The following is a 23,582-nucleotide window of genomic DNA, read 5'->3' on the forward strand; positions in this document are numbered from 1 at the left end:
GTTTGGGAGACCAGGACTAAGAAGTTTCTGTTTCTCAAAACTGGAAAAGTCCAAAACAAGTCAAGTGGGGGGTTTGGGGGGCGGAGACCATCCCTCACAGGCAGCCAATCAGGAAGCAGCCCCACCACTAACCTGAGTTCTCGAGCACCCAATCAGGAGCTGTAGACCCTGCCCCCATCACTGCACGTAGGTTCTCAGCAGAACAGTCTTTGCTGCTGCAAACTATTTGAGTTGGGGACACCACTCTTTGTAAATCACGGACCCTTACACATGTAAACGAGGCTACTAGCGCCACACAAGTACATATTTTATTTAGATGTTTATAAATTACACAGCCTTAATAACAGATGGAACATTGAATGGAAAATATTAGACATCCTGTCTTAATGCCTGACCGATTCGCAGAATCTCCCCTTTTTTCAGAATTCTGCAAGTGTTTGACCGCATGCGCACCGACGTCCTCTGGTACCATTTACACCTCTAGCAAATATTTGGGAGAAAAACACCTTGAGGGTAAAGCTAGTACACTTATATTTACTGGTAAACTGAGTTAGTAAATCTCATGCTTTTATAGGGTAGGCCGACGTGGGAAAATATCTGTTTGGCAGGATCTGGACTTGCCCACTAAGCAGGCGGCTGGCGCACACCCGTGCCGGATGTCCCATTAGGTTGACTGTGAGGGAGCCATGCCCTAACTTTGGAAGAGAAAGCAAGCGTTCGCTTTTTGCCTGCTTCTCTTACTGCCTCGCTGGTGCACTCGCTGACTAGACCGTCATCATTTTCCTCTGACTTCAGCTTTGCAGCTTTCTACATGGGCTGAAGGAGAGCATCCCTGCTCCCACATCCCTGCTCTGGCAAACGTCAAGGTCATTAGTACGGACTGAGACAGCTAGGGCGTCCAGTCTCAGTGTGAAGACAATTATTATTGGAGTACGTAGACTGTTAACAGTGCAAACCAATCTAATAAATCCCTTTGATAACGTTATCTGTTCCTCTAGAACAACGGACTCGCAACCTTCCTATCCTAATGCCGTGACTCTTTAAAACAGTCCCACATGCTGCAGTGACCCCCAACCATAAAATTATCTCATTGCTAATTCATAACTCTAAAGTTTTCTACTGTTATGAAGAGCAATGTAGATATCTGTGCTTCCCAATGATCTCAGGTGACTCCCGTGAAAGAGTCACTAGATCCCCAAGAGGTTGAGACCCACAGGTTGAGAATCTTTGCTCTAGAGGAAACCTCACCACCACATACTCTCTAAGGAACTTTTAAAGTGGGAAAAGGGACAGGAAAACAGAATTTTCAGGAAAACAGAACCAAAACTTAGGATCATCAGAATTTTAAGAATGTCCATCTTTCTATTTGGCTACCCAAAAGGCATTTAACCCTAAGAAAATAGACTTTTTTTTGCGGGTAGTTACATATGTGAGTTATAAAGACATAATAGAACATAAACATTATAAAAACAGTATATTGCTCATACATATACAGAGGTAGGCCTTAAAACTCAAATCTCAAATATATCATATCTTCTCCGTTTTGCCACAAAGTTTTCTATTTAATACTTAACATGAGCACACATTTTTAAGAAAAAAATGTGTTATATTTTAGAACCATTTTTATTGAAGCACCAAAAAAAACATAGATTAAAATTAAAGAAAAAATAAGACAATGAATCAAAATCATATCAGTAGAAAGGATGGTGTCTATGTGTTTATTTGATACAACTATTAATTTGATATTCACTAATTCTTACTTGCTCCATTTTAACAATCACAATAGCCCTTCCTTGTACCCTAGGAAGCGGATCAGAGATTTATTCCCGTGTGTGTTTAAGAGAGTAACATTATTATGGTCCAGTCTAAGCTGTGAACAGTAATATTTCCTTCGTATAATCCATTCAAACATTATGCCTGCATTCCCTATAATAAATTACGATGTTCAAAAAACTGATCCTGATTAGAGTGGTGTCTGTTAAGCGACTCTTGAAAACCCATAAATATGAAGTGGTCTGAAACCCCGATGAGCACCCAGAGAAAGGTTTGGATATGGAAGTCTCAGGAAGCCAGGAGTGAGAAAGGAGCACCAGACACCTGTGCTTCCACAGAGCCACCCCGCTTTTGCGGAACTTCCAAGCCTTGAATGGTCATAGCACTTGAATCGGGAGCCCCGTAGACACGTGAGGAACGCACTTGCCACAGAACCCTCCGCATCTGCCGTACACTTTGGTTCCGTCCTGGAGGTATAAGGAAGTAGAAAACACGGGAGACTTTTACACAAGCTGGCAACTGTGCGCAACACAGAAAAAAACCCAAAAAATCCGCTTTAAATAATGTGGCTCGAGTCCCAGCCAAGGATCTCTGTAAGAGCTGCCGCCCCATGAAGGTCATGCGTGGGTCCAAAGGGGACGGACAGCCTAGGATTGATACCAGCTGCCGTTTATATCAAATAAACCATGGTAGGATTTACACACTGCATCTCAGCGCACGTAGTTTTCACCTGAATACTTATTTGTAGTGCTGAGTTTATTAAAATAAAAACTCTAATTTAAATAGTAGACCCCGCCAAAAGGGTATTATAGAAACTTGACCTTGAAGATACGTGGGTCGCGGTGTTTTCCCAATGGTCTCAGATCATGCGTTTGAAGGGCAGGATGGAGAATTGTAGGAAGTGGTGTAATGGGGACAGAAACCAAGGGGCAGAGAGCGGAAGTCATGATCAGAATTGGACTAAAACCGGAAATAGGCTCAGGCTGATCTTCTGAGGGAGAAGGACAGAAGGGGATGGGGCGGGTGCTCTTTGCAGCCTTCATTTTACTTACAAAGATCAAAAACACTAAAGAATCCTTATCATAGACCCAACACGTTTAACTGTGGTCATTTTCCTTAGAGACAAACATTGTTTTTACTCCAGAGAAGAAAAGGTAGGGTGGAGAAGGCAGTGTTCAGTGTTTGAGAGTTTGTGAGACAGAAGACGATTTGTGATCAGAAGCCCTTAAACTGCAGAGAACAGAGAAAATGAGAAGGAAAACTCCGTTTTGTGGATTTCCTTTTCCTAGGCTATTCGAGTGGGAGGTTCAGCTCATCACACTTTACGAAACATAAATATGTTTGCATTTCCGCAATTATTGCTTGGCTTTCATGGGTCTCAGTTTTATCCTGGATATCAATCAGACTTCAAGCAACACTGTCAGGGACGTTTTAACGTAACACGTAAGATTCTCCACAATTAAATAAGTAACTGGATTTTAGAAGCTGTAACAAGTAGAGGGGAAAAAACGAAAGATTTTACAAACTATTGCTCTCCGTTCTGTGACTTTAGCCAAGACACATTCTTTATATTCAAGCAAAAGAAATTTAAAAGCTGGACACATGAAAGCCAGGATATTTCATTAGGTTCTCTATGTGTATAATAATTGAAACATGATTGTGTATTCCTTGGAAACAAACAAAATGCTTTAAGACTATCACACAAGAAAATTGCATTTTGTCCATAAATACTAGTTTTAATTGGAATGTTATGCGCCATATTAACCAAGATAAAAGCTAGAAAACACCAAAGAGGGTGAAGGCTGTGGAGGGGTGATTTATGAGCATATAAATGACCCAAGCCCATTCTCCCAAAGAGGATCTGTGCACTGTTTGAATTAATAATTAAATAATTTTAATAGATATTATTTCTATGGTAAGGGTAAAATGGTAGGCTTTCAAAGTAAATGGCCCTCTGGGTATATGTTCAGCCTATCTATTTAGGTCTAATGTTTTCTAATAGGAGGATGAGAATATATTATTCTCTAGAGAATTATTGTTATCAAGTTTATCCTTCATCTTTTAGAAGCATCCTATAACATTATTAATATTTGTGTGTATGCATGCTATATATCTATGTGGCCATGTGGGTCCGTGGGTCTGTGTATGCAGACCTGCCTGTGTACGCATGTGCTTGAGTACATGTGGGGACCAGAGGTGAACACCGGGTGTCTTCTTCAATAGAGTTCAATTCTATTGATTGAGACAGGGTCTCTAATTGCAAAGGGGCTCGTCGATCTGGTTAATGAGCTCCATGGATCCTCCTTTCTCCACTCCTCCCCTGTAGCACAAGGGTCATCGATGCAGGCTCAGGCCCACATGCTTGGGCGGAAGACACTGCTGACTGAGTCACTTCTCTCCCCGAATACGGACAAAATAGCAGTGTTTTCTAGATAAACATAGGCAGGAAGATATGAGTGCTGCAAAGAGATCTCGAATTGCTGGAAACACTTTAAGGATATTTGTTGAATGACTCCATTTAGTGACCCCTTCCCTAAGCCAAAGCAAGGAGATAAATAAACCCCGAATTGAACCACCATTTAAAAAGATTAGATCTTAACTCTGTGTTTGGAGTTTTGTTTGCTGTTTGGCGTTCTGCCGTACTTGGGACCGGTGGTCCAAGTTAGATGGATGCTCTACCACAGGTCTACGGCCTCAGACTTCTTTGTACTTTTCATTTGAGAAAAAAGTCCCATTAGACTGCCCAGGCTGACCTTGAATTCACTCCAGAGCCTGGCCTTGAACTTGCAGATCATTTGCCGCACTCTTTGAGTAGCTGGCACAGTTATATCTCTATCTTTAAGAACATACATTCATGTCCAGTCATAAGGTCCAAATTTGAGATTCATGTTCGTGTGTGTGTGTGTGTGTGTGTGTGTGTGTGTGTCTGTGTGCCTGTGTATGTGTGTGTATGTATATGTATCTGTGTGTGTGTCTGTGTGTGTCTGTGTGTGTGTCTGTGTGTTTGTGTATGTGTGTGTATGTATATGTATCTGTGTGTGTGTCTGTGTGTGTCTGTGTGTGTGTCTGTGTGTGTGTGTCTGTGTGTGTGTATGTGTCTGTGTGTCTGTCTGTGTGTGTGTGTCTGTGTGTGTGTCTGTGCGTGTGTGTGTCTGTGTGTCTGTGCGTGTGTGTGTCTGTGTGTCTGTGTGTGTGTGTCTGTGTGTGTCTGTATGTGTGTGTGTCTGTGTGTGTCTGTATGTGTGTGTGTCTGTGTGTGTGTCTGTGTGTCTGTGTATGTGTGTGTCTGTATGTGTGTGTGTCTGTGTGTGTGTGTGTCTGTGTGTCTGTGTATGTGTGTGTCTGTATGTGTGTGTGTCTGTGTGTGTGTCTGTGTGTGTGTCTGTGTGTCTGTGTATGTGTGTGTCTGTGTGTGTGTCTGTGTGTGTGTGTCTGTGTGTGTGTCTGTGTATGTGTCTGTGTATGTGTGTGTCTGTGTGTGTATGTGTCTGTGTGTATGTGTGTGTGTCTGTGTGTCTGTGTGTGTGTCTTGTGTGAATGAGGAAGAGAGAGAGAGAGAGAGAGAGAGAGAGAGAGAGAGAGAATGTGTGGGGCCCAAATTTGAATTTGCATGTGTCTATACCCCATTATATGTTGCATGTTCATAACATACAGTAAATTTCTAGTCGTTGTTCTCATACGTGTTTGCCTCCAAGGTTGGGGACTTCAGTGCTAGCTCATAGCACAGAAGTGACCCTCAGTCGCTTTAGTTCTAAGGACTTACCTGAGATCTGTGGATGATGACCGAGGCATACCTCCCCTGAGCGAGCCACTTTGCCGTGCTAGATACCTTCATGCCAGTTCCTGCTAAGTTGATGCTGAACTGCCCCTGCATTGTGAGGAAGAAAAAAAAAGAGCATGTAAAATATTTAAGACTGTTCTTGCCTGGAAACATCAAATGACTCACAGGAATTTCAAAACAGGCGAAGAAGACTGATCTAACTTGACTTAAAGAAAATGATCCGGTTAAAGAGTTTAAAGTTCGGATTGAGAAGTAAGTCTTCTCAATCACAAGTCCAATCAGAGTTAATACCATGCAATGCTAAGCAAGTCCAGCAGGCCTCGGAGTCTGTGACACCTAGAGCCAAGGGGCCTGCACAGTTGGCCAGTCCTCCATGGAGGAGCATTCACGGGGATAAAAATATGCCCAACTTTACCATTTCTTTTTGATAGTTTTGTGGCACTACACCTGTCTGATTTATTTCCCGGGATCTCTCCTTATTGTGACTCCTCCCTTCCATAAAGGGCATTGCTGCTGAACTGTTCCCCCCACGCAATCATCTTTCTAGGACCTCACAGGATGTGCAGACTTCAGTGGGACAGCACTTACACATTTGTGGTGTGCGTTCCCTAGAGGCTCACATCATGCAAGAAGTATTTTTAATGTCAAAATAGCTCAGGTTACCATAGTTAGTAATAAGCTTTGAGTGTACGCTGATTGAGAAATGAAAGGACCAAGGTGACATCTTGTCTTATTCTTTCCATAAGACAGAAGAGCATAGCCCTCTGTCTCATCAGTGCACACATCTGCGTTCATCTTGAGTAGTGAAATTATATGCATATCAAATCACTGCTTTACAGTAAAGTTTCTTTACGGTTTATAACCACTAAACGCTTGGTTTGTGTGTCTGTTCTGTGCTGTTATATACTAAAGGGTCATGGGAGGGAGGGCCAGCAGGAGGGAAGTTTAAGAAGCCCTGAGTAGACTCCGGAGGTCTTTTCAGCTATCGTGAACACTGGCAATACTACAAAGCTTGGGGGTCAGGGTCTATGGCGGTTTCAACGTTGCTGAGTCTTTCAGGTAAAGGCTTTGGGGACTTGCCTTTTCCTGTCTTTGTATTTTAGGAGGGGAGTCCTCTGTCAGTATTGGGTCTCGCTCTGCCCAGCAGCCTCTGGGACATCAGTGAGGCATGGGACAGAGACTCTCATGGCTGCTGTAGACCTGGACATGTGGGCTGGGAGGTGTGTGCATCAGTGCAGTGAGGTACAATGCAGGTTCCCTTTCAGTCACACCAGTGCCTGGGTGGCTGCCGTTCTCCCACTACACTGAGATGAATTTCTCTGAGAAACTTATAAGCAGCAGAGGTTGGGTTGTGGCTGTGCCTCTGATCCTAACAAGGCTCCGAGGAAGAATAAACTTTCCAAAGGCTTAGGCTGAGGGAAGGAAGACTCGGGACCAGGAATGTACGTTGTTTTAGAGTGAAATTCTTTATGATTGATGATCACTGAATGGAGCGCAGACTCCAAGAGGCAAGGCACCACCCACTTGGGACTCTAGTCCCTAGGAAGGTGAGACATATCGGTATCCCAACCGTTGCAAAGGCGGGTAAAACTGGACAGATTCTTGGATCATATGACACAGACTTTGAGGGAGGCCAGCAGTGCAATGAGGACTTTACCCTCAGCATCCTCGATCCAATCCGGGGCTAGCCTAGTGCCAGGCGGGTGAGCACTGAGGATGTTTGGTCTGACGGATGAGGTTTAGCCAGGCTCCCATTCTCTGCAACCTGAGGCACTGCATCTGTTCCTCATCACCTGCTATGGGGGTGGCAGAGTTTCTAGATCTTTGGCCTGTGTCTAGCCCCATAGCAGCTGAGCCTCTTGGGAGGGCCATTGCTTCAGTGTTGAGTGAAGTGCTCAGGTTCTAGGGTGCTGCCACAACAGGGATGCTGGAACAGGGGTCCTCAACCTAACATCACCACCCTTTTGGGGTGGGATGACCCTTTTACGGGGTCGCCTAAGACCGTCAGAAAATATAGATATTTACCTTTCTGTTCATACCAGTAGCAAAATTACAGTTATGAAGTAGCAACAAAGGAACTATGGGTGGGGGTCGGCACAGCATGGGAAAGTGTATTAGAGGGTCGGCACAGCATGGGAAAGTGTATTAGAGGGTCGCAGAATTAGGAAAGTTGGGGACCACGGTGCCAGAGGGTGGAGAGAACACTGCCTTGCTAGCAAAGTGTCAAATCTATGAGATATCCGTATGTGGAACCCTCCCACCCCAGGCTGCAAGTCAAGATTAACACAAAATGAGCCACAGTGTGGATACGGAGGAGGGCCGACGGGTAGAAAGAAAATAATTTAAAATGGAGAATATCTTTGTAATTTTGCGTTGCGTTTGATCTCTTAGCTCAACGATCTATAAGAAAGAAGGTACCTGATTTCATTAAAATAAAGGAAAAACACTTTCACTCTGATAGATAATTGAATGAATGAAATGCTGGTTGAGAGGAAAATGGGATGCTTGCAATTGTTGCTTCCGGTGAAAGACCTTTGTGTATCCAGATTCTCGACATTCACCAGTAGGAAAACAAACTTGGTGTCAGACAAGGACATAGATATGGACATTTTCCTCATTAAGCAAAATACACAAATGACCAATAGCCCCAGAAAAGATACCTAGCATCACTGTGCACTAGAAAAATGTGAATAAAACCACGAGTAGACACCACTAAAATGAAGGCAAACAGGCAAATGAAAGCAGACTTCACAAGACCAAACGCTGGCATGGACACGAAACAACAAGGATGTTCATCTGTGCTGGTAGAAAAACAAAATGGCGCAGCTCCTCTCTACAGCACGCACCAGAGAATCTGCAACAAAGGCCCTAGGAATTTAGCTTGGAGATATGAAAACTTAAACACCTGTATGTGTGTGCATAAATCATAATTTCCAACATCTGGAAGCAACAAGTGTCGACCAGAGGTCTCCAACTCTCTGGGAATCAAATGCTAATTAAAGGCCAGGAAGCAAGGCCCATACCAGGACTGTGCGGGAACATCCACCTCCCCCTTGACATATGTATTCCCGAGTCACATAACACGCTCTGACTTCGTCTCACGTTCAGTGTGGTAAAGTTTATTTTCTCTAAAGGACGCTGTATGTGTTTGTGCCCTTTTTAGCATTCATATCCTGGGGTACCCAGGCCACATGCAAACACAGAGGATGTGGTTTTGATGAATCCCAAACAAGGGGAGACGTTCTCTCTGTGACACTGAGCATCTGGAAGGTATTCATGCAAATGTCATGTAACTAAACACAGAATCCGGTTTATACATTTGACAGGACGTCGCCAGCAATACTGGGCGCTTTGTATTTTTGGTAACTGCTGCCAGGGGTAGACAAATCCAGACTGAGTGTGCATGGCACAGGTTCTTTCAACAGCGTCCATCTGTGCCCAGCACGATCTAATGTTGGCACAGAGCCCTGCATTCCAAAAAAATACTCAGAACCACACGAGAGGGCACCATACCCTGATGGCAGAAAATCATCTTAGTGCTGATGCTGCATTGACTAGTTCCTGACAGAAGTTGTTGACATGGAGAATCTGTCTACCTAACTACAAGCCGAGGTTACATACTTCACAGCTACATAGTTTCCTTAAGGTATTTGTGAGAGAACGGCATCAGAAGGGAAAAGAAATAGCCATCCTATTAAAGCCCAATTACATAAAACCTTCTCATTCGAATTTCATGCTCACCAAGAGATTTCTTGTTTTTAATAATCGTCTTTCTGCTACTTCCCAAAGGGAGAGTTCACTAATGAATAAGAGGGATTTTTGATCCCACTTGTCAATGATGTAGCCTCTGTGAATACCTGTCTCCTTCGAATTTTGCTGTTATCTCTCAGTGAACAGACCGAAACGGAAATGGAAGGGCGAGGACCAGATTCCCAGAATTTGGCAATCTTTCTAAACAGCTGTCTTTGGAAGGACTCATCACCAGACTGTTTGTATATCTCATGGTATCAAGAAAATGACCAGATGGCAAAGTTGAAAGGAAAAGGGTTGTTAGAGAAAGCTCATCCATCCTGACACAAATTGGCCACTGGAGAATTAATCTCCATGTGAGGTCAAAAGGACAGTGTCCTCAAGAAAAGGAGGCTGTGTGTTATGGCAAACTTCATTTAGGATAGCACATTTTAGGTCACACATCCTTGATCTCAGAGCATGTGTCTGAACACACAGACAAGGTGTTTGACAGGAGGATGATCTCAAAAAGGGAAGGTTAAGTTCTGGGGAGAGAATTGAAAGTAGTCCATTCTAGGAAGTAACCATCTATCACCACATGAACAGAGGAGAAAACACAGAAGAAGGAGGAGGAGGAGAAGGAGGAGGGAGAAAAGGAAGAAACACGGACTTGAGTGTACCTAACCAGATTCTTCTGAAAAGTTCTCTGCTTCCAACAGCATAGACAAGAGCTGGAGAGACGGTTCAGTGGATAAATGTGTCTTCTACACAAGCATGAGGAATTGATTTCGGATCCCAGCACCCGTGTAAAAGGCCAAGCGTGGGTCAAGCACATCTGCACCTCAGCGTGAGGGGAGGCAGAGACAGTAGGGTCACTGAAACATGCTGGCTACCGGCCTAGCTCCAGGCTTAGTAAGAGACCCTTGTCTCAACAGATTAAGAGAGAGAGTGACAAAGAAGAGTGCCTGACATTCTTCCCTAGCCTGTAAATGTGAACTTATATGTGCGTATATACCACAAACAAATACATTTCATTCAAATGTATACGTCTCTCTCTCTCTCTCTCTCTCTCTCTCTCTCTCTCTCTCTCTCTCTCTGTGTGTGTGTGTGTGTGTGTGTGTGTGTGAGAGAGAGAGAGAGAGAGAGAGAGACAGAGAGAGAGAGAGAGACAGAGAGAGAGAGAGAGAGAGAGAGAGAGAGATGAGGAGAAAAAGCTCTTATAGAATTGCAGGTTAATGAACCTGTGGACACTCTCTCTTGCAACAACTGCTGAAAATTATGAGGCATGAACTCCATTTAAAGGTACGACTCTGAAAATCATTCTAAAGTTATACAGCAAACAGAAAATTTTTATTTGGGAAAGTCTACTACATCTAGGTAGGGACAGTTACTGATCCAACGATAGTAGAAAATATTTCATTATGAATAAAATAAATATACAAATGCAAAAACCCTTACATACAGCAAAGCATTTAGAATTTATGGCTATAAAGGCATTAATAAATGGAAGAAAACCTCAGATCAATAGTTTTCCACCTTAAAATGCCAGAAAAAGCAATACAGTATCCACAGATAAGTGTGGCTGGCCCCCATCACCAAAGAGGCTTCTTTTTTTACGGCAGACAAAAGGCACTGCAGAAATCCACAATTGGTTAAAATGTAGACGACAGCTAACTGTCTGCCCTCAGTTAATACATCTACAACGCAACCCTCTACAAATCCAGGGAACGTCTCGAAAGAGGGAGGGCTCAGAGACATTTTAAGAGCCAGAGGACTAGGATGTTTTTTGTGAGATAGTGTCTTTTATATACACCCCAATGACGTCTCCTAAATTAGACTTGCACAATGATAACACCATCACGGAGGGGATAAACCTTACAAGGCCTCTAACTAGTGAAGAGCTACAAAATATTAATGACTGCCCCAATCCAGGGACAAGTCCCCAGATAGGTTACTCAGTCTCAAGAGGCTATCAATAAGCCTATGTAGATGCAGGTTCAAGTTTAAGACTGGGTAGTCTTGTTTGATTGGGTGTCAGATGGCCACAGACGTGTGCGTCAAACCTCACATCACAACATAGGCATCCCATACAGAATGGGCCAGTGGGATTCCACAGTGCCTGTTAGGACCTCCCTCACCTTTTTAATGGCTTACAACACCTTCCAGTGCCCCCTCTATGAGACTCTTTCTTCCACACATGGTCCTCTGAGAAACACACACCAAGGAACTGGTGTCACCATCAGCAAATAAACTGCACAGGCTCACGGTTCGTTTGTTTACCTCTCCCTGTGCATCTGTTCACTCCCGGGGGGCCAGGTTGAAAGGTTAAAATGATGGCATGTCACGGAAAGAGGATTTGAACACGTTACAGGTCTTGCTCCCGAATCTTTGAAATGAACTTAATATTGGCTAAAGTGGCTTTCCTTCGGTTGATTTACAACACTTCAAATAAGTGCCTAGAGAGAGCTTTAGATATCTAGTCTTTTACGTTTTGTGCGATGTTCTGCTCAAGAAAATTAGTGAAGAGAAACACTAAACGTTTCATTATGAAGAAAACGCGTGCTGAGATACGCATGAGGTACCTGTGGGCATCTGGCAGCACTGTAGCAGTCTCCAGCTGTGGCAAATGGAACTGCCTTTCCAAATAGTGTCCGGGAGAAAAGAAGATCCGTCGCTGTAAAAAAAAAAAAAATACAGCTCATTACCATGGAAACATCAATGTCCTCTTTATTTTTGAATATGCAGTTTCCATAGCATCTTAAATATATTTATATGATTAGTAAAAATTTTAACAAAATATTACCACAATAGCATATAATATAGCACTGCCTCAAAACAGATACATTTTTAACACAAAAATATGCATCGCCTGAATAGTCCTAAAAAAATTCACAGGTACATCTCAAATTAAAGAAAAATATGAAAAAAAAACACTAAATAGTTTTTCACATTTATTTACCTGTATTATTTCACAGCAGATCTCTCACATAGACAGAGTGGGCTCAAGAAGAAAATCACAGGGGTTGGGGATTTAGCTCAGTGGTAGAGCGCTTGCCTAGGAAGCGCAAGGCCCTGGGTTCAGTCCCCAACTCCAAAAAAAAAAGAACCAAAAAAAAGAAGAAGAAGAAGAAGAAGAAGAAGAAGAAGAAGAAGAAGAAGAAGAAGAAGAAGAAGAAGAAGAAGAAGAAGAAGATCACAGAAAAACAAAAAAACCTTTTCAAAGGAAGACCCTTCATGCTAAGGCTGTGTGAGCCCACCTCTGCTGTATCTATACCAATTCACTGGTACAATTCTTTCCCTCTATCGTTTGTGGACGTTAGCGACGTCTGCTGATCGTCATCGTCACTGGAGATTCTGTATTAAAATACCATGGCTAGATTCACTGGATCAAAGACAGGTTGTGCAGAATCCCTGAACTCGGTTAATGCACTCAGTCCTGCTGGCATCATTAGTCACCTCAACGAGGTCCCAACAATGGCTGTCAGTGCCACTGAGTTGATTCAAGACATTGACAGGTCACACTGCGCACCCGGTGATAATGGCACTGGGTCCTTTGAAGGCAGTCCCCCGAAGGAGCATTTCTGCAAATACCTCATCTCTAACGACCGCTATACAAACTGTCAGGCCTTCCTTAAGCTGCCAGAGGAATTGCGTGCACCTCCCAAGCCTCAGTCAGTATGGTCACGGTGGGCTTGCAGGCAGAGTGGATAGACAACACATCCACGAAGTTACAGACAGTTACAAATCAGACCTACTCCGAGAAAGGACGCCGTTAAGCAGGTCATGACCTGCTGCTTCTTTGTGACACCATAGATTGGAGCAGAATACAGACACAAGTTTCAGAGTATTTTAGTGTCTCCTCCAAAAGCATGAGCTGTCAGTAACATAGGGATCCCTGCTGGTGTTTGCACAGTCTGTTTGCCTCTGATGAAGGGCAGCCCATCAAGCAGGCATCATCCTGTGGATTCTGGGCAGGTATGTCTAACTTTACATGCCCAAACTGAAGTGCATTTACTTTATGACCAGCATACTGCAGGGTCCATGCATACCTGTGACTTGAGTAAATTACCAGTTAATTTCTAGAACAATGGCATGGTCCCCAGCCCCAGTTCTCTGAGCAGGTCTCCATCCCTCCTCAGTGGCCCTTAACTAACTGTAATCTGGGATGGGTCACTCTCATAAGCTTAATTTCATCACCTGTGACATTTTGACGTAATACCTGTCTTATCTGATATGGGATCGTTTGAAAGATAAAATGATATGATATGGAAAAGTATGATATTTAATAGATTATAATCTGGAACTAGCTATTCCTTTTTTTTAAAAGATATATTTATTTATTTTATATATATTAGTACACTGTAAATTCAGACACACCAGAAGAGGGCATCAGATTCCATTACAGATGGTTGCGAGCCACCATGTGGTTGCTGGGATTGGAACTCAGGACGTCTGGAAGAGCAGTCGTGCTCTTAACCACTGAGCCATCTCTCCAGCCCCCGGAACTAGCTATTCCTTAAAGCCTTACACAAAAAGCCTTACACTTAGGTTAAGAATATCAGTTTCTTTGAATTTCATACGGTTAGGAGTTGTTTTGAGGGACATAGCGTGATTTGAAAGAGAAATATCTTGTTACTGTCACTGTATATTTGTATCAAAGGTCCCCATACTTTCTGTCGTTATAAAGTATGTATCTAATAACTGTTAAGGAAACCATTCTGTACAACCGTTCTTCATTATGTCCTGTCATATATACCCGTACATTGCTGGACTTTGCCTTAGCAAATGGAGTACTTTTGTTTTCCAGAGTCCCAGCACTTACTTTTGATTTGCATGGATGCGAGATCAACTCTCACTTTGCTAAAAACAGTGTATCCGGCAGGTGGGTAGTCATTTTCACACGCACAGTCTGCCCTCCTACTTCCGTTGAAGGGGCATTCGTAGGGATTTTGAAGTCTGTAAGAACATTGGATATTTTAGTACTTGGTGCATTTGTTAGACCCCAGTGTGGCAAAGGATGAACATAGAGGAGGAAAAAACAGAAGGCGCCCTTCTGCCCTTCCACACCATAGCGACAACACATTAACCGGGAAAGAAGCAGAATTCACCATGGCTAACAAATGGAATTCTCACTGGGAAAACCAGGGACGAGCTGTGCAAAAAAAAAAAATTGAGGGGCTGGGGATTTAGCTCAGTGGTAGAGCGCTTACCTAGGAAGCGCAAGGCCCTGGGTTCGATCCCCAGCTCCGAAAAAAAGAACCAAAAAAAAAAAAAAATTGAGATGTAATTCTCCCAGTTTTTGTTACTAGAATTCATTGTATTTCTATGAAAACAGACAAGGTCTTAAACTTATCCCTTCTGTATTGCCCCACACTAACACTCTTTGTGGTTACAGGCCAACAGATGACTAAGGTCCTATTGTGTCCCCCTCCTTCTCAATTTCCTGCACAATGTGTAAATGATTCCAATGCTGTGACAAAGTCTATGAGCCCTAAAAGTGCACGGATAGTATAAAATGTCCCTTACCTAAGGCCATATATTTCCGAAAAGTTGTCTTCAACTTTGACCAGGGGTAAATATTCTCTAGGGTTCTCCAGCTGCATGCCTGAGCAATGAATCTGAGGGGACACACAGACATCTAGAAAACATTTCCCAATGGCAAGATCAAGGTGAAAATCAGTTAGAAGTGGTTCTCGTGGTACCTTCAATATTCTTCCCCTGACGTTAAGATCATAGTTGCCATCCTTGGTAATGTTGTTTGTAACTTGGATTTCTTTGCAGGTGGTGAGTAATTTACCTTCAAAGAGAAATGAATGCAGCAAATCAGGACTGAGCAAATTCCAAGCAGCGTGGACCTGACCATCAGAACCATTGCTGTACTCTGAAGGTCTGATGGTTCGTGTTGCAGGGCGTGGCAACTGCATATATCTATGCTGACATTTTAACTGGAGCTTAGGGGACACTGGATGCTGGAAAGAGTTTCGAGTCTATTACTTACAGTCATTGGCATAACATTTCTTTTGGGCATCTGGCTTTAAACGCTTTAAACATAAGTCACTGGGCCAACCGTTCTCAGTCCTGCACGCTACTCTTCTCTCCATTATCCCATTTCCACAAGTTACTGAGCACTGTCAACACAGTAAAGGTTGAGGTAAAATGGATAACAAGTAATGAGGCCAGGAAACCCACACTGCCTTCTCCAAGACTAGGCCCTTTCAGAACAAAGTGAGGGTCAGTAACGGTTAGAACTACAGAAGATGCAGAAATAGGCTGGGGCTGTGTCCTCGCTGGGGTCAAGATATCCTTCAGGACGAGCCCCCGGCTGTTTCTCGGTGACGGGGTTCATGTCATTAATTTGTACAGCTGTAACAGTTGCACACTACGATCACCCAGTGATTAATTGGTGGGGCCTATTAAAACTCCTTAGACACATAACACACTCCAAACAGCAAATCTTAATCTCATTTATTACTGCTACTATAGCTACCTTGACATTTCTTTCTCTCCTGACGAAATTATAGAGTAATGTCTTTGTATTTCTATTAGTTAAGCTGATAGAATGTAGTATAAGTAATACTTATTACGTATAGATTAGAGAAAGCTACTACTTTTCTTCCCTTCGCTGATACATTTTTCCAGAGGTACCTGCATAAAGCACAAGCTATTGTACGTGGCCTTTGAGGACTACGGATGAGGATCCGTTTTACCTTCTTACAAGCAAGTTAGAGAAAGCACAGAGAGTAAGGTAGGCATGCAAATAACTAATGAATTGGATTTCAGACCATGGCGTAGAAGGTAACTTGGGAGGTCTACTTGAAAATGCAGGCTACAAAGGTCTTCTGCCTGGGAAAGGCAAAGGGTCCTAAATTCTGGACTGACCTTGCTCCACTTTCCCACTTTCCAAGTGGCTCCACGCAAACAACTTCTAATGTCGCATTTGTACACCTGAGGAGAAGGTATCACGGGGCACTGCCCGTAGTTTACAGGCCGAAGTTGATGATGGAATGCATTTTTCTTAGGCGGCTGGATCCTGGTACAGTATGTAATCCTCTGTGAGTAAGTGAGCCCACAGTTACCTGCACACTGAAAAAAAACGCACACTGGTAAAGGAGTGAGGAAGCCTGAAACTCACCCTGAGCCCTCATATCCGTCAGCAGCTTCTCGTGTCTCAGGCCTATCGACTCTACTGCAACTCGATTAACCAGCTTCATTCACAGGTTGGGAAACGAAGGGGCATAGACATCTAGGCAGCTCACATAGAGTCACACGGGAAAACATGGAACGTTGAGGTTCAGCCTAGATATCGTGTTAGAGGAGCCCAGGAGGTTTCTCTCTGCCCCTTGTGAACTCTACTTGCCCCCTCTCCTGTTCCCATTCCGACAGTCCTGGTTACTTAGACAATAGAATCTGAGGATAGGAAGTACTCACGAACCAGTGTGCATTTCCTTTCACAGGACTGTTTGGCTACTCTGAGTCCCTTAAATTTTGATATGAATTTAGGAGCAGCTGGATAAATTTGTGAAAGCTTAGCTGGAAATGTTTTTTTTTTTAAAAGTCAAGCAAAGCATTGCGGTTAAACTGAGTCTCAGCGGAGACGCCCAGTGAGTTCGACAAGGGAGGCTAACCTCCTCCTAAAGATGCGTTGGGTTCAGAGAGAAGCCGCGTGCAATTGTAGACGTGGGCGATGACTTCATATTAGAAACGGAAATAACCAAAATGTGTCAGACCTGAATATCTGAACTAGGGTTATAAGACTCAGAACTCCTTCCATATATAGATATGATACCTAAGGCCCAAAGAACCACAATTGTAAAAGGGATAATGAATCAGACATCAAAAATAAAATGTGTGTCAAGAAAGTGTCAGGTATGGGAAACCTACCTTCTGGTTGTCAGAGACCTTCCCCTAAACAGCATGGGCCATTGCCCCTGTCCTTGGTTGGTCCAGAACTTGAAAGTAAGACCTTATTGCTGAAGACAGCATGTGACTTGGAGGAATTGAGCTAGAACTGATTGGAAGTTTCCTCCATGGGGACAAGATCTCCTAGTATTGGAAGGTGCTGCACAAGTAACTGAGGCAGAGAAGCAATAAAGGCCTCCCCTGTAGGAAAGCCTATGGCCGGTAACTCACATCCACCATGGCAAGATAGACTCAAGGGTGAACTAGAGACCCAGATCTTGGAATCCTAATTGGACTGAAGGCCCGCTTACTAAGAAAGGATCCATGCCCTGATACGGTCAACTAGTCAGCTACTCATAGCTGGTGAGGTCATGACCCTACAGCAGTGGTTCTCAACCTTCCCAGTGCTGTATCCCTTAAGACAGTTCCTCATGATGTGGTGACCCCCGATCACAAAATTATTTTCATTGCTACCTCATAACTAATTTTCTACTGCTATGAATCTGAATGTAAATATCTGATACGCAGATGGTCTTAGGTGACCCCTGTGCAAGGGCCATTGGAGCCAAACGTGGTCACAACCCACAGGCTAAGAACTGCTTCCCTAGAGGAAAACTTACATTCCCAATCCAGTTAATTCCCAACTATTCTAAATCACAGGAAGGTGTAGCTCTAACCCCGGCATCCAAGACCCTTTTTTTTTGGCCAGGGTGTTTTATGACAGCCACAGGAAAAGAAACCAAAAGCGACCTTACCTGCGACGAGTCTCCTGTCACCACCATGTACTTGCAGTGAGAATTCCTGCACTTTTTGATCGAAACGGGTTTCGTTAAAGGGTCACAGAGACTTTCATTCACTTGCATGTTTCGTTCATTCACGCATTTCACCAGCCGATAGGTCTCCTTTTTCTTACAGGATGTTGAACACTGGAAACACAATGGGAAAACCAATAACACTTTCCTATGTGCACGGTCCCAGCAAGTTTGCTCATCAAGCCGTGGATGGAGTGGTAGGTAACCGTAAAATCGGCACTCCAGCGGGGAGGCGGGAGGATTAGGAGTTCCGGGGCTGCCAGGGCTACAAGAGCCTCTGCCTCAAAATAAAGCGGCAGGGAAGACAGGGTAGAAAGAGAGGAGGCGGGGTGGGGCTGGGGGAGGGAGGGAAAGAAAGGAGAGGGGAGGGGAGGGGAGGGGGTGAAGGGGGTGAAAGGAGGGCTCAGCAGATACAGCGCTGAAGAGCAAGCCTGTCAACTTACATTTAACTCTAAGAACCCGCAGTGTCCTCTGACCCCCACAACAACACACACAGCAGCACCCAACAGCTTTCACACATTCCCATCGCACTCATACGCATGCGCAAATGCGAGATGATGTTAATAAGGTTTTGAAAAATTACAAAGCACAGTTAAAGGCCAGGCCCTTGTTACCACTCACGTCTAGCCAGTCTCCTGTTGTCCACTGGTACCTCGTACAGTCCTGATGCCAGCATGGCCGTTGCACCTGAGGCCGGGTAGAAGGCTCACACATGTCTTCAGCCACTCGACCAGTGCCTCTCAGTCTGCAGTACACCTCCCTCTGCTGTACCCCAGACCCACAGGTCACAGAGCACTAGGAAGGAACCCAGAGGGTCTGAACAAGACAGCTAGCACATACCGAATCACATACTGATAACAAACCAGAACATTGTACTCTTTCTTATTTGTTGTAGACATGGCCTGACATTGTATCATATGTTAGATAGAAAAGTCTGTACAGTGACTGTGTTTACTATTGTGTTGTCTAGAGATTCTGTATAAAGATATGGATTTTAAAAAAACACTGTTATTCACAAAGTTACATTGTCATTCACAAAGTACTTCAAGTTTTCAGAAATTGTCAGCTGAATAAGGCTATGCTAGATGGTGTCCCAGTGTGGTAATCTTTTCCTGAATTAAATATACTTAATGTCCATAAAAGTCACAGCATAGGGCTGCTGCATTGTTTTAAATGACACATAAGTTCTAACACTGTGCCTATCATTTGCCACTAAACAATAATTTCTAAGGCTTTTGATGTACTAATTTTCTTTTTTTTCTTTTCTCATTTTTATTATTTTTTATTGGATATTTCTTTATTCACATTTCTAATGTTATTCCCTTTCCTGGCTTCCTGTCCATAAGCCCCCTATACCCACCTCCCCTTCTTCTATAAGGGTGTTCCCCTCTTCATCCACCTGTCTTCCTCCTTCCTAACATTCCCCTACACTGGGGGTACAACCTTGGCAGAACCAAGGGCTTCTCCTTCCATTGGTGCCCAACAAGGCCATCCTCTGCTACATATGCAGTTGGAGCCATGGGTCTGTCCATGTGTAGTCTTTGGGTAGTGGTTTAGTCCCTGGGAGCTCTGGTTGGATGGCATTGTTGTTCTTAAGGGGTTGTAAGCCTCTTCAGCTCTTGGGATCCCATTCTCAGTCCAATAATTGGCTGCTAGCATTCGCCTCTGTATTTATCAGACTCTGGTTGTGTCCCTCAGGAGACATCTATATCTGCTCCCTTTCAGCATGCACTTCTTAACTTCATCCATCTTACCTAGTTTTGGTGGCTGTATATATATATATATATATATATATATATATATATATATATATATATATATATATATATATATATGGGTCACATGTGTATATATATGAGTCTCTGAATGGCCGTTCCTTCAGTCTCTGCTCCAAACTTTGCCACCATATCCCCTCCTATGGATATTTTTGTTTCCCCCTTTTAAGAAGGAGTGGGAGCATCTGCATTTTGGTCATCCTTCTTCTTGAGCTTCATGTGGGCTGTAGATTGTATCTTGGGTAATTCAAGCTTTTGGGCTAATATCCATTTATCAGTGAGTGCATACCATGTGTGTTTTTCTGTGATTCGGTTACCTCACTCAGGATGATATTTTCTAGTTCCATCCATTTTTGCCTATGAATTTCATGAAGTTATTGTTTTTAAGCTTTGCCCTCTCCATTTAGCCCACACTGCACTCCTAGGAATGAAGCCTCAGCAAGTTTTCAGCTCTGGGATGACAAGAGGTGTTTGCAAACCCAGTAGTCCCCATGTAGCAGATACTGACAGCAGAGAGCTGTGAGGCCAGCGTTAACAAATATGTGTAGGAGGTTGGAGAATGTTTATTAATTATAAATTTGGTTGTCTGTGTCTCATGTTACTCCAGAAAGGCTTGGGGATCGAACGGGGCAGCACTGCTTGAAGACTCACAGGTATTCTCAGTAGAAACAGTATAAGAAAACACTCTAGCTGTTTTTTCAAGCTCTCTGTTTTTACAGCACCCCCGAGGATCAAATCTCCTTTTTTTTTTAACTGCAAAATATGTTTTATTATTAGAAGAAGTATTTAAATCTCACAAAAGCTAAGATCTGAGTTTACCCAGTGACTTAGATCCCTCTTACAAAGCATGGCAGCCTTCACTTAAGTGGCTGCCAAGTCGGATCCCTCTGGCTTGCATACATAACGAGCGGCCACAGACTTCAAAGAGACTTTCTGTCTCTTCACGTCTGAATACTGTGCACGTTCCTACGGCTTATGCTGACCGGAGTGCTGTGCTCATTAAAAGTCATGTAACCCTCAGTGTAGAGATAAAAATGCATGCTCTGCACCAAGCGTATTGGGCAGACAGACGTGCAGGTTAGCTCACCTGAACCTCTCACAAACATGATTAGCCCGTAAAATAGTCCTGTTTTATAGCCCTGAAAACAATCCAGACAATTTGAGAAAATAAACTGTATTTGGCCAAGACCCTCACTGTTACCTTCAAAATGGATTCTTAGAAAAAAATATCCCCCCCACCCCACGCAAATAAAAACTTCTGAGCAAGAAGTTCAACCAAACAAATACTGTTTCGTTTTAAGTGAACAAAACATGAGGTTTGTTTGGTTTTTGTCTTTTGGTCATAACATACATTTAGAAAAATAATCATGGAGGCCTTGAATAGCGGTATTAGATTCTAGATTTCTGTATTCTCGGCATGGATCTCTTCCCTAAAATGAATACATACAGAGACACCATGAGAAGGATGTGCTCCTCAAGATCGTTTCCTACATCAAATCTAAGTAAGTAAATTATACTCGTAGCACATGCTGCTTTATATAGAGATCATTGCTCTTTACAGAATTGCTCAAATGAACAATATGGAATCCATCTTTCCCTTTACTTACTCCCCACAGTGTGTCTGTCACACAGTGGGGTCTCTCAGTTCCTCTATCTATTGAGAAAGTATGGGACCTGTATCATAGCCACCTTGTTAATGTGGTCAAATAGAGTAGAACGATGTCCTTTCTAAATTCCTTTCTAAATTTCCCAGCCTGTTGTCCTTGATCAAAGGGAGATGAGTAAGCTCAGGGTTTCATCACCATCTTTCCCCAGATTTACAATAGCTTCCCTGGGTGTGCAGTAGCCATTACCTACTTTCTTATAGCGTGACTTAAAATACGACTGTGACTGTATCTTGTGTAACTTACCCCTGTCTTTAACGGGTAAGACTGAAACCTACCTCATGTTAACTTTTACACAACTATTTCAGGCTACCATCTTGTGCTGTCTCAAAGACAATGGCTATCGTGTTTAACCAAGTACCTTCCTTGACACGTGGCCACATTTGTTTTAGCTTGAACATGGTGAATTAGTTACAAAAGGACTCGCTGTCTCTTTACCGATGTACTCCTCAATGTCGTCCTGCTTTGGGTTTATTGAGCTTAGAAGACCATTGTATCCCTCATGGCCCAAGATGTGCAGAACATCAGCAGGATAGTTCTCCCAAAGACAGCGAAATACTGAAAAGTCAATGGACCACAGGATCCACAGATATTTCCAGTGCTTAGTGGACAACTCTCAAGCTGAGCTCAGGCTGAACCAAGAGGCATGGTTGTGAAGTAAGAGAGAGTTAGTTGTTCTTGTTCACCAACATTCCTGTGGGTCAGCAGCACCCTTCTCTGCTGTGCTACATCTGTCCATAATTGTGTCACGGGGGAGCTTTTCTGGCCTTTGACATCCGCCCCATAATAGCAAACCCATCATTTGTTCTAAGAAGCTGTCTTCGATGACTACCAAAGGTGAAACGACGCAAGTTCTGCTAAAGGAATGAGTTTCAGGGGCTAAAACCAAGAAAGACATGGGTGCTCAGTACAAAGTCCCCCATCTTTTGTAATTGTTTTTTTTTCTTGTCATAGAAGCTCCATTCATCCACATTGTCCCTGGGTCTGTGACACAAACAAATAGCCACTTGTGTGGGTCTTGCTGTTTGATTTATTCTATAAAAAGTACTGACATGAAGCCAGCAATTGCAGGCTGTCCCTGCACTACATCTGGTAATGTGTTCTACACATGTGTGGTTTCAGAAGGACTCGCAAGATAATTGCTGCCTGCCTCTTTGTGCCAATTGTATAAACCGTAGCCTTAGACTGCTCTAATATAAGAACCGTCAAATGAATTCATTTCTAGCGCCACCTTGCACGATGCCTCCATGACAGAGACTGGTCTGAAAAAAATGACTGGCCAGATTGTTCAAGTGACGTCTTTCAGATGGGGTGCATTTCATCTGGCACAGGATAACGTTTTCGATGTAAGTATTTTGTGGTGCACGTTAATGGCTGCTGCTAAACGGTGATAAACATTGATTTATAAGACCATTTGTGTCTTCTTTCCAGATGTGTGGCTTTAGGGGGAAATTAAAAACTTGAGTCATGAGAAAGAGCAAATGAACTCACCACCCGCTTACACACGCTTCCTAGAAACAGGGGAGCGGGGCGCTGTTTTGGATTTGTGTTTCGGAATCCCTGCTTTGCTTGTTAACCCCACAGTGAACAGATCCCTCAGTGTTTTAACTCCTAACTGTGACCCCAAGTGCCATCCACATGGATACTTGCACCTACAGGGGAAACTTCCAGAATTCCCATCTCCCTTGATCAGTGCCAAGCTAATGGACAATTTACAATGAAAGATACAAACAATTTTCTTTCAAAGTTGAATTGGCAGCCTGCACCTTATTCATTTACCAGTTTCTTTCACACTGAGACTTCTTAGCCCATCCAAAGCCACCTAGAGCTCGCACCACATTTCTTTGGTCTCCGGTTGCAATTCTGCATGCAATTTACTAGTTGTCTCTCCAGGATGCAGTCTTAACTCAAGTCCAAGATTCCGAGATGCAGACAAAGCCATTACTGTATACGTCACTGTGGATACGGTTTGTTGTTCGATAAACTAGATCACATCAGAAGCCTCGAGCTTAGCATGAAGCTTAGAAGCCTCATTAGCACAGTCTCTGAGAACTTATCACCTCAAAAATTGAAGTCATTAAATTATTTTACCAATAGAATTAAGCGAATGCAACCACAGTGACAGCGTTGAGCACAGTGCAGAAAAAAT

The 23,582-nt window shown here is 43.3% G+C and overlaps 1 protein-coding gene across 6 annotated transcripts in view; it reads right to left on the minus strand.

The window, feature by feature from the left end:
* Positions 1–286: 286 nt before the first annotated feature.
* Positions 287–23,582, minus strand: part of Adamts20 (ADAM metallopeptidase with thrombospondin type 1 motif, 20) — a 132,134-nt gene continuing 108,838 nt past the window's right edge. For 2 of the 6 annotated variants that reach the window (XR_015624130.1, NM_001421315.1), the window contains 10 exon segments: positions 18,616–18,789; positions 17,938–18,108; positions 16,163–16,366; positions 15,282–15,411; positions 14,986–15,080; positions 14,810–14,901; positions 14,106–14,239; positions 11,866–11,957; positions 5,537–5,641; positions 287–2,240 (listed from right to left, as the gene is read on the minus strand). Coding sequence is in view for 2 of the 6 variants with exons in the window: in NM_001421315.1 (NP_001408244.1) it covers positions 2,151–2,240; positions 5,537–5,641; positions 11,866–11,957; positions 14,106–14,239; positions 14,810–14,901; positions 14,986–15,080; positions 15,282–15,411; positions 16,163–16,366; positions 17,938–18,108; positions 18,616–18,789 (1,287 nt within the window). In the remaining 4 variants the exon portion in view is untranslated. 6 annotated transcript variants of the gene reach the window in all.

Source organism: Rattus norvegicus, chromosome 7 (assembly GCF_021556685.1).
Source record: "Rattus norvegicus strain SHRSP/BbbUtx chromosome 7, alternate assembly SHRSP_T2T, whole genome shotgun sequence".
Taxonomy (NCBI): domain Eukaryota; kingdom Metazoa; phylum Chordata; class Mammalia; order Rodentia; family Muridae; genus Rattus; species Rattus norvegicus.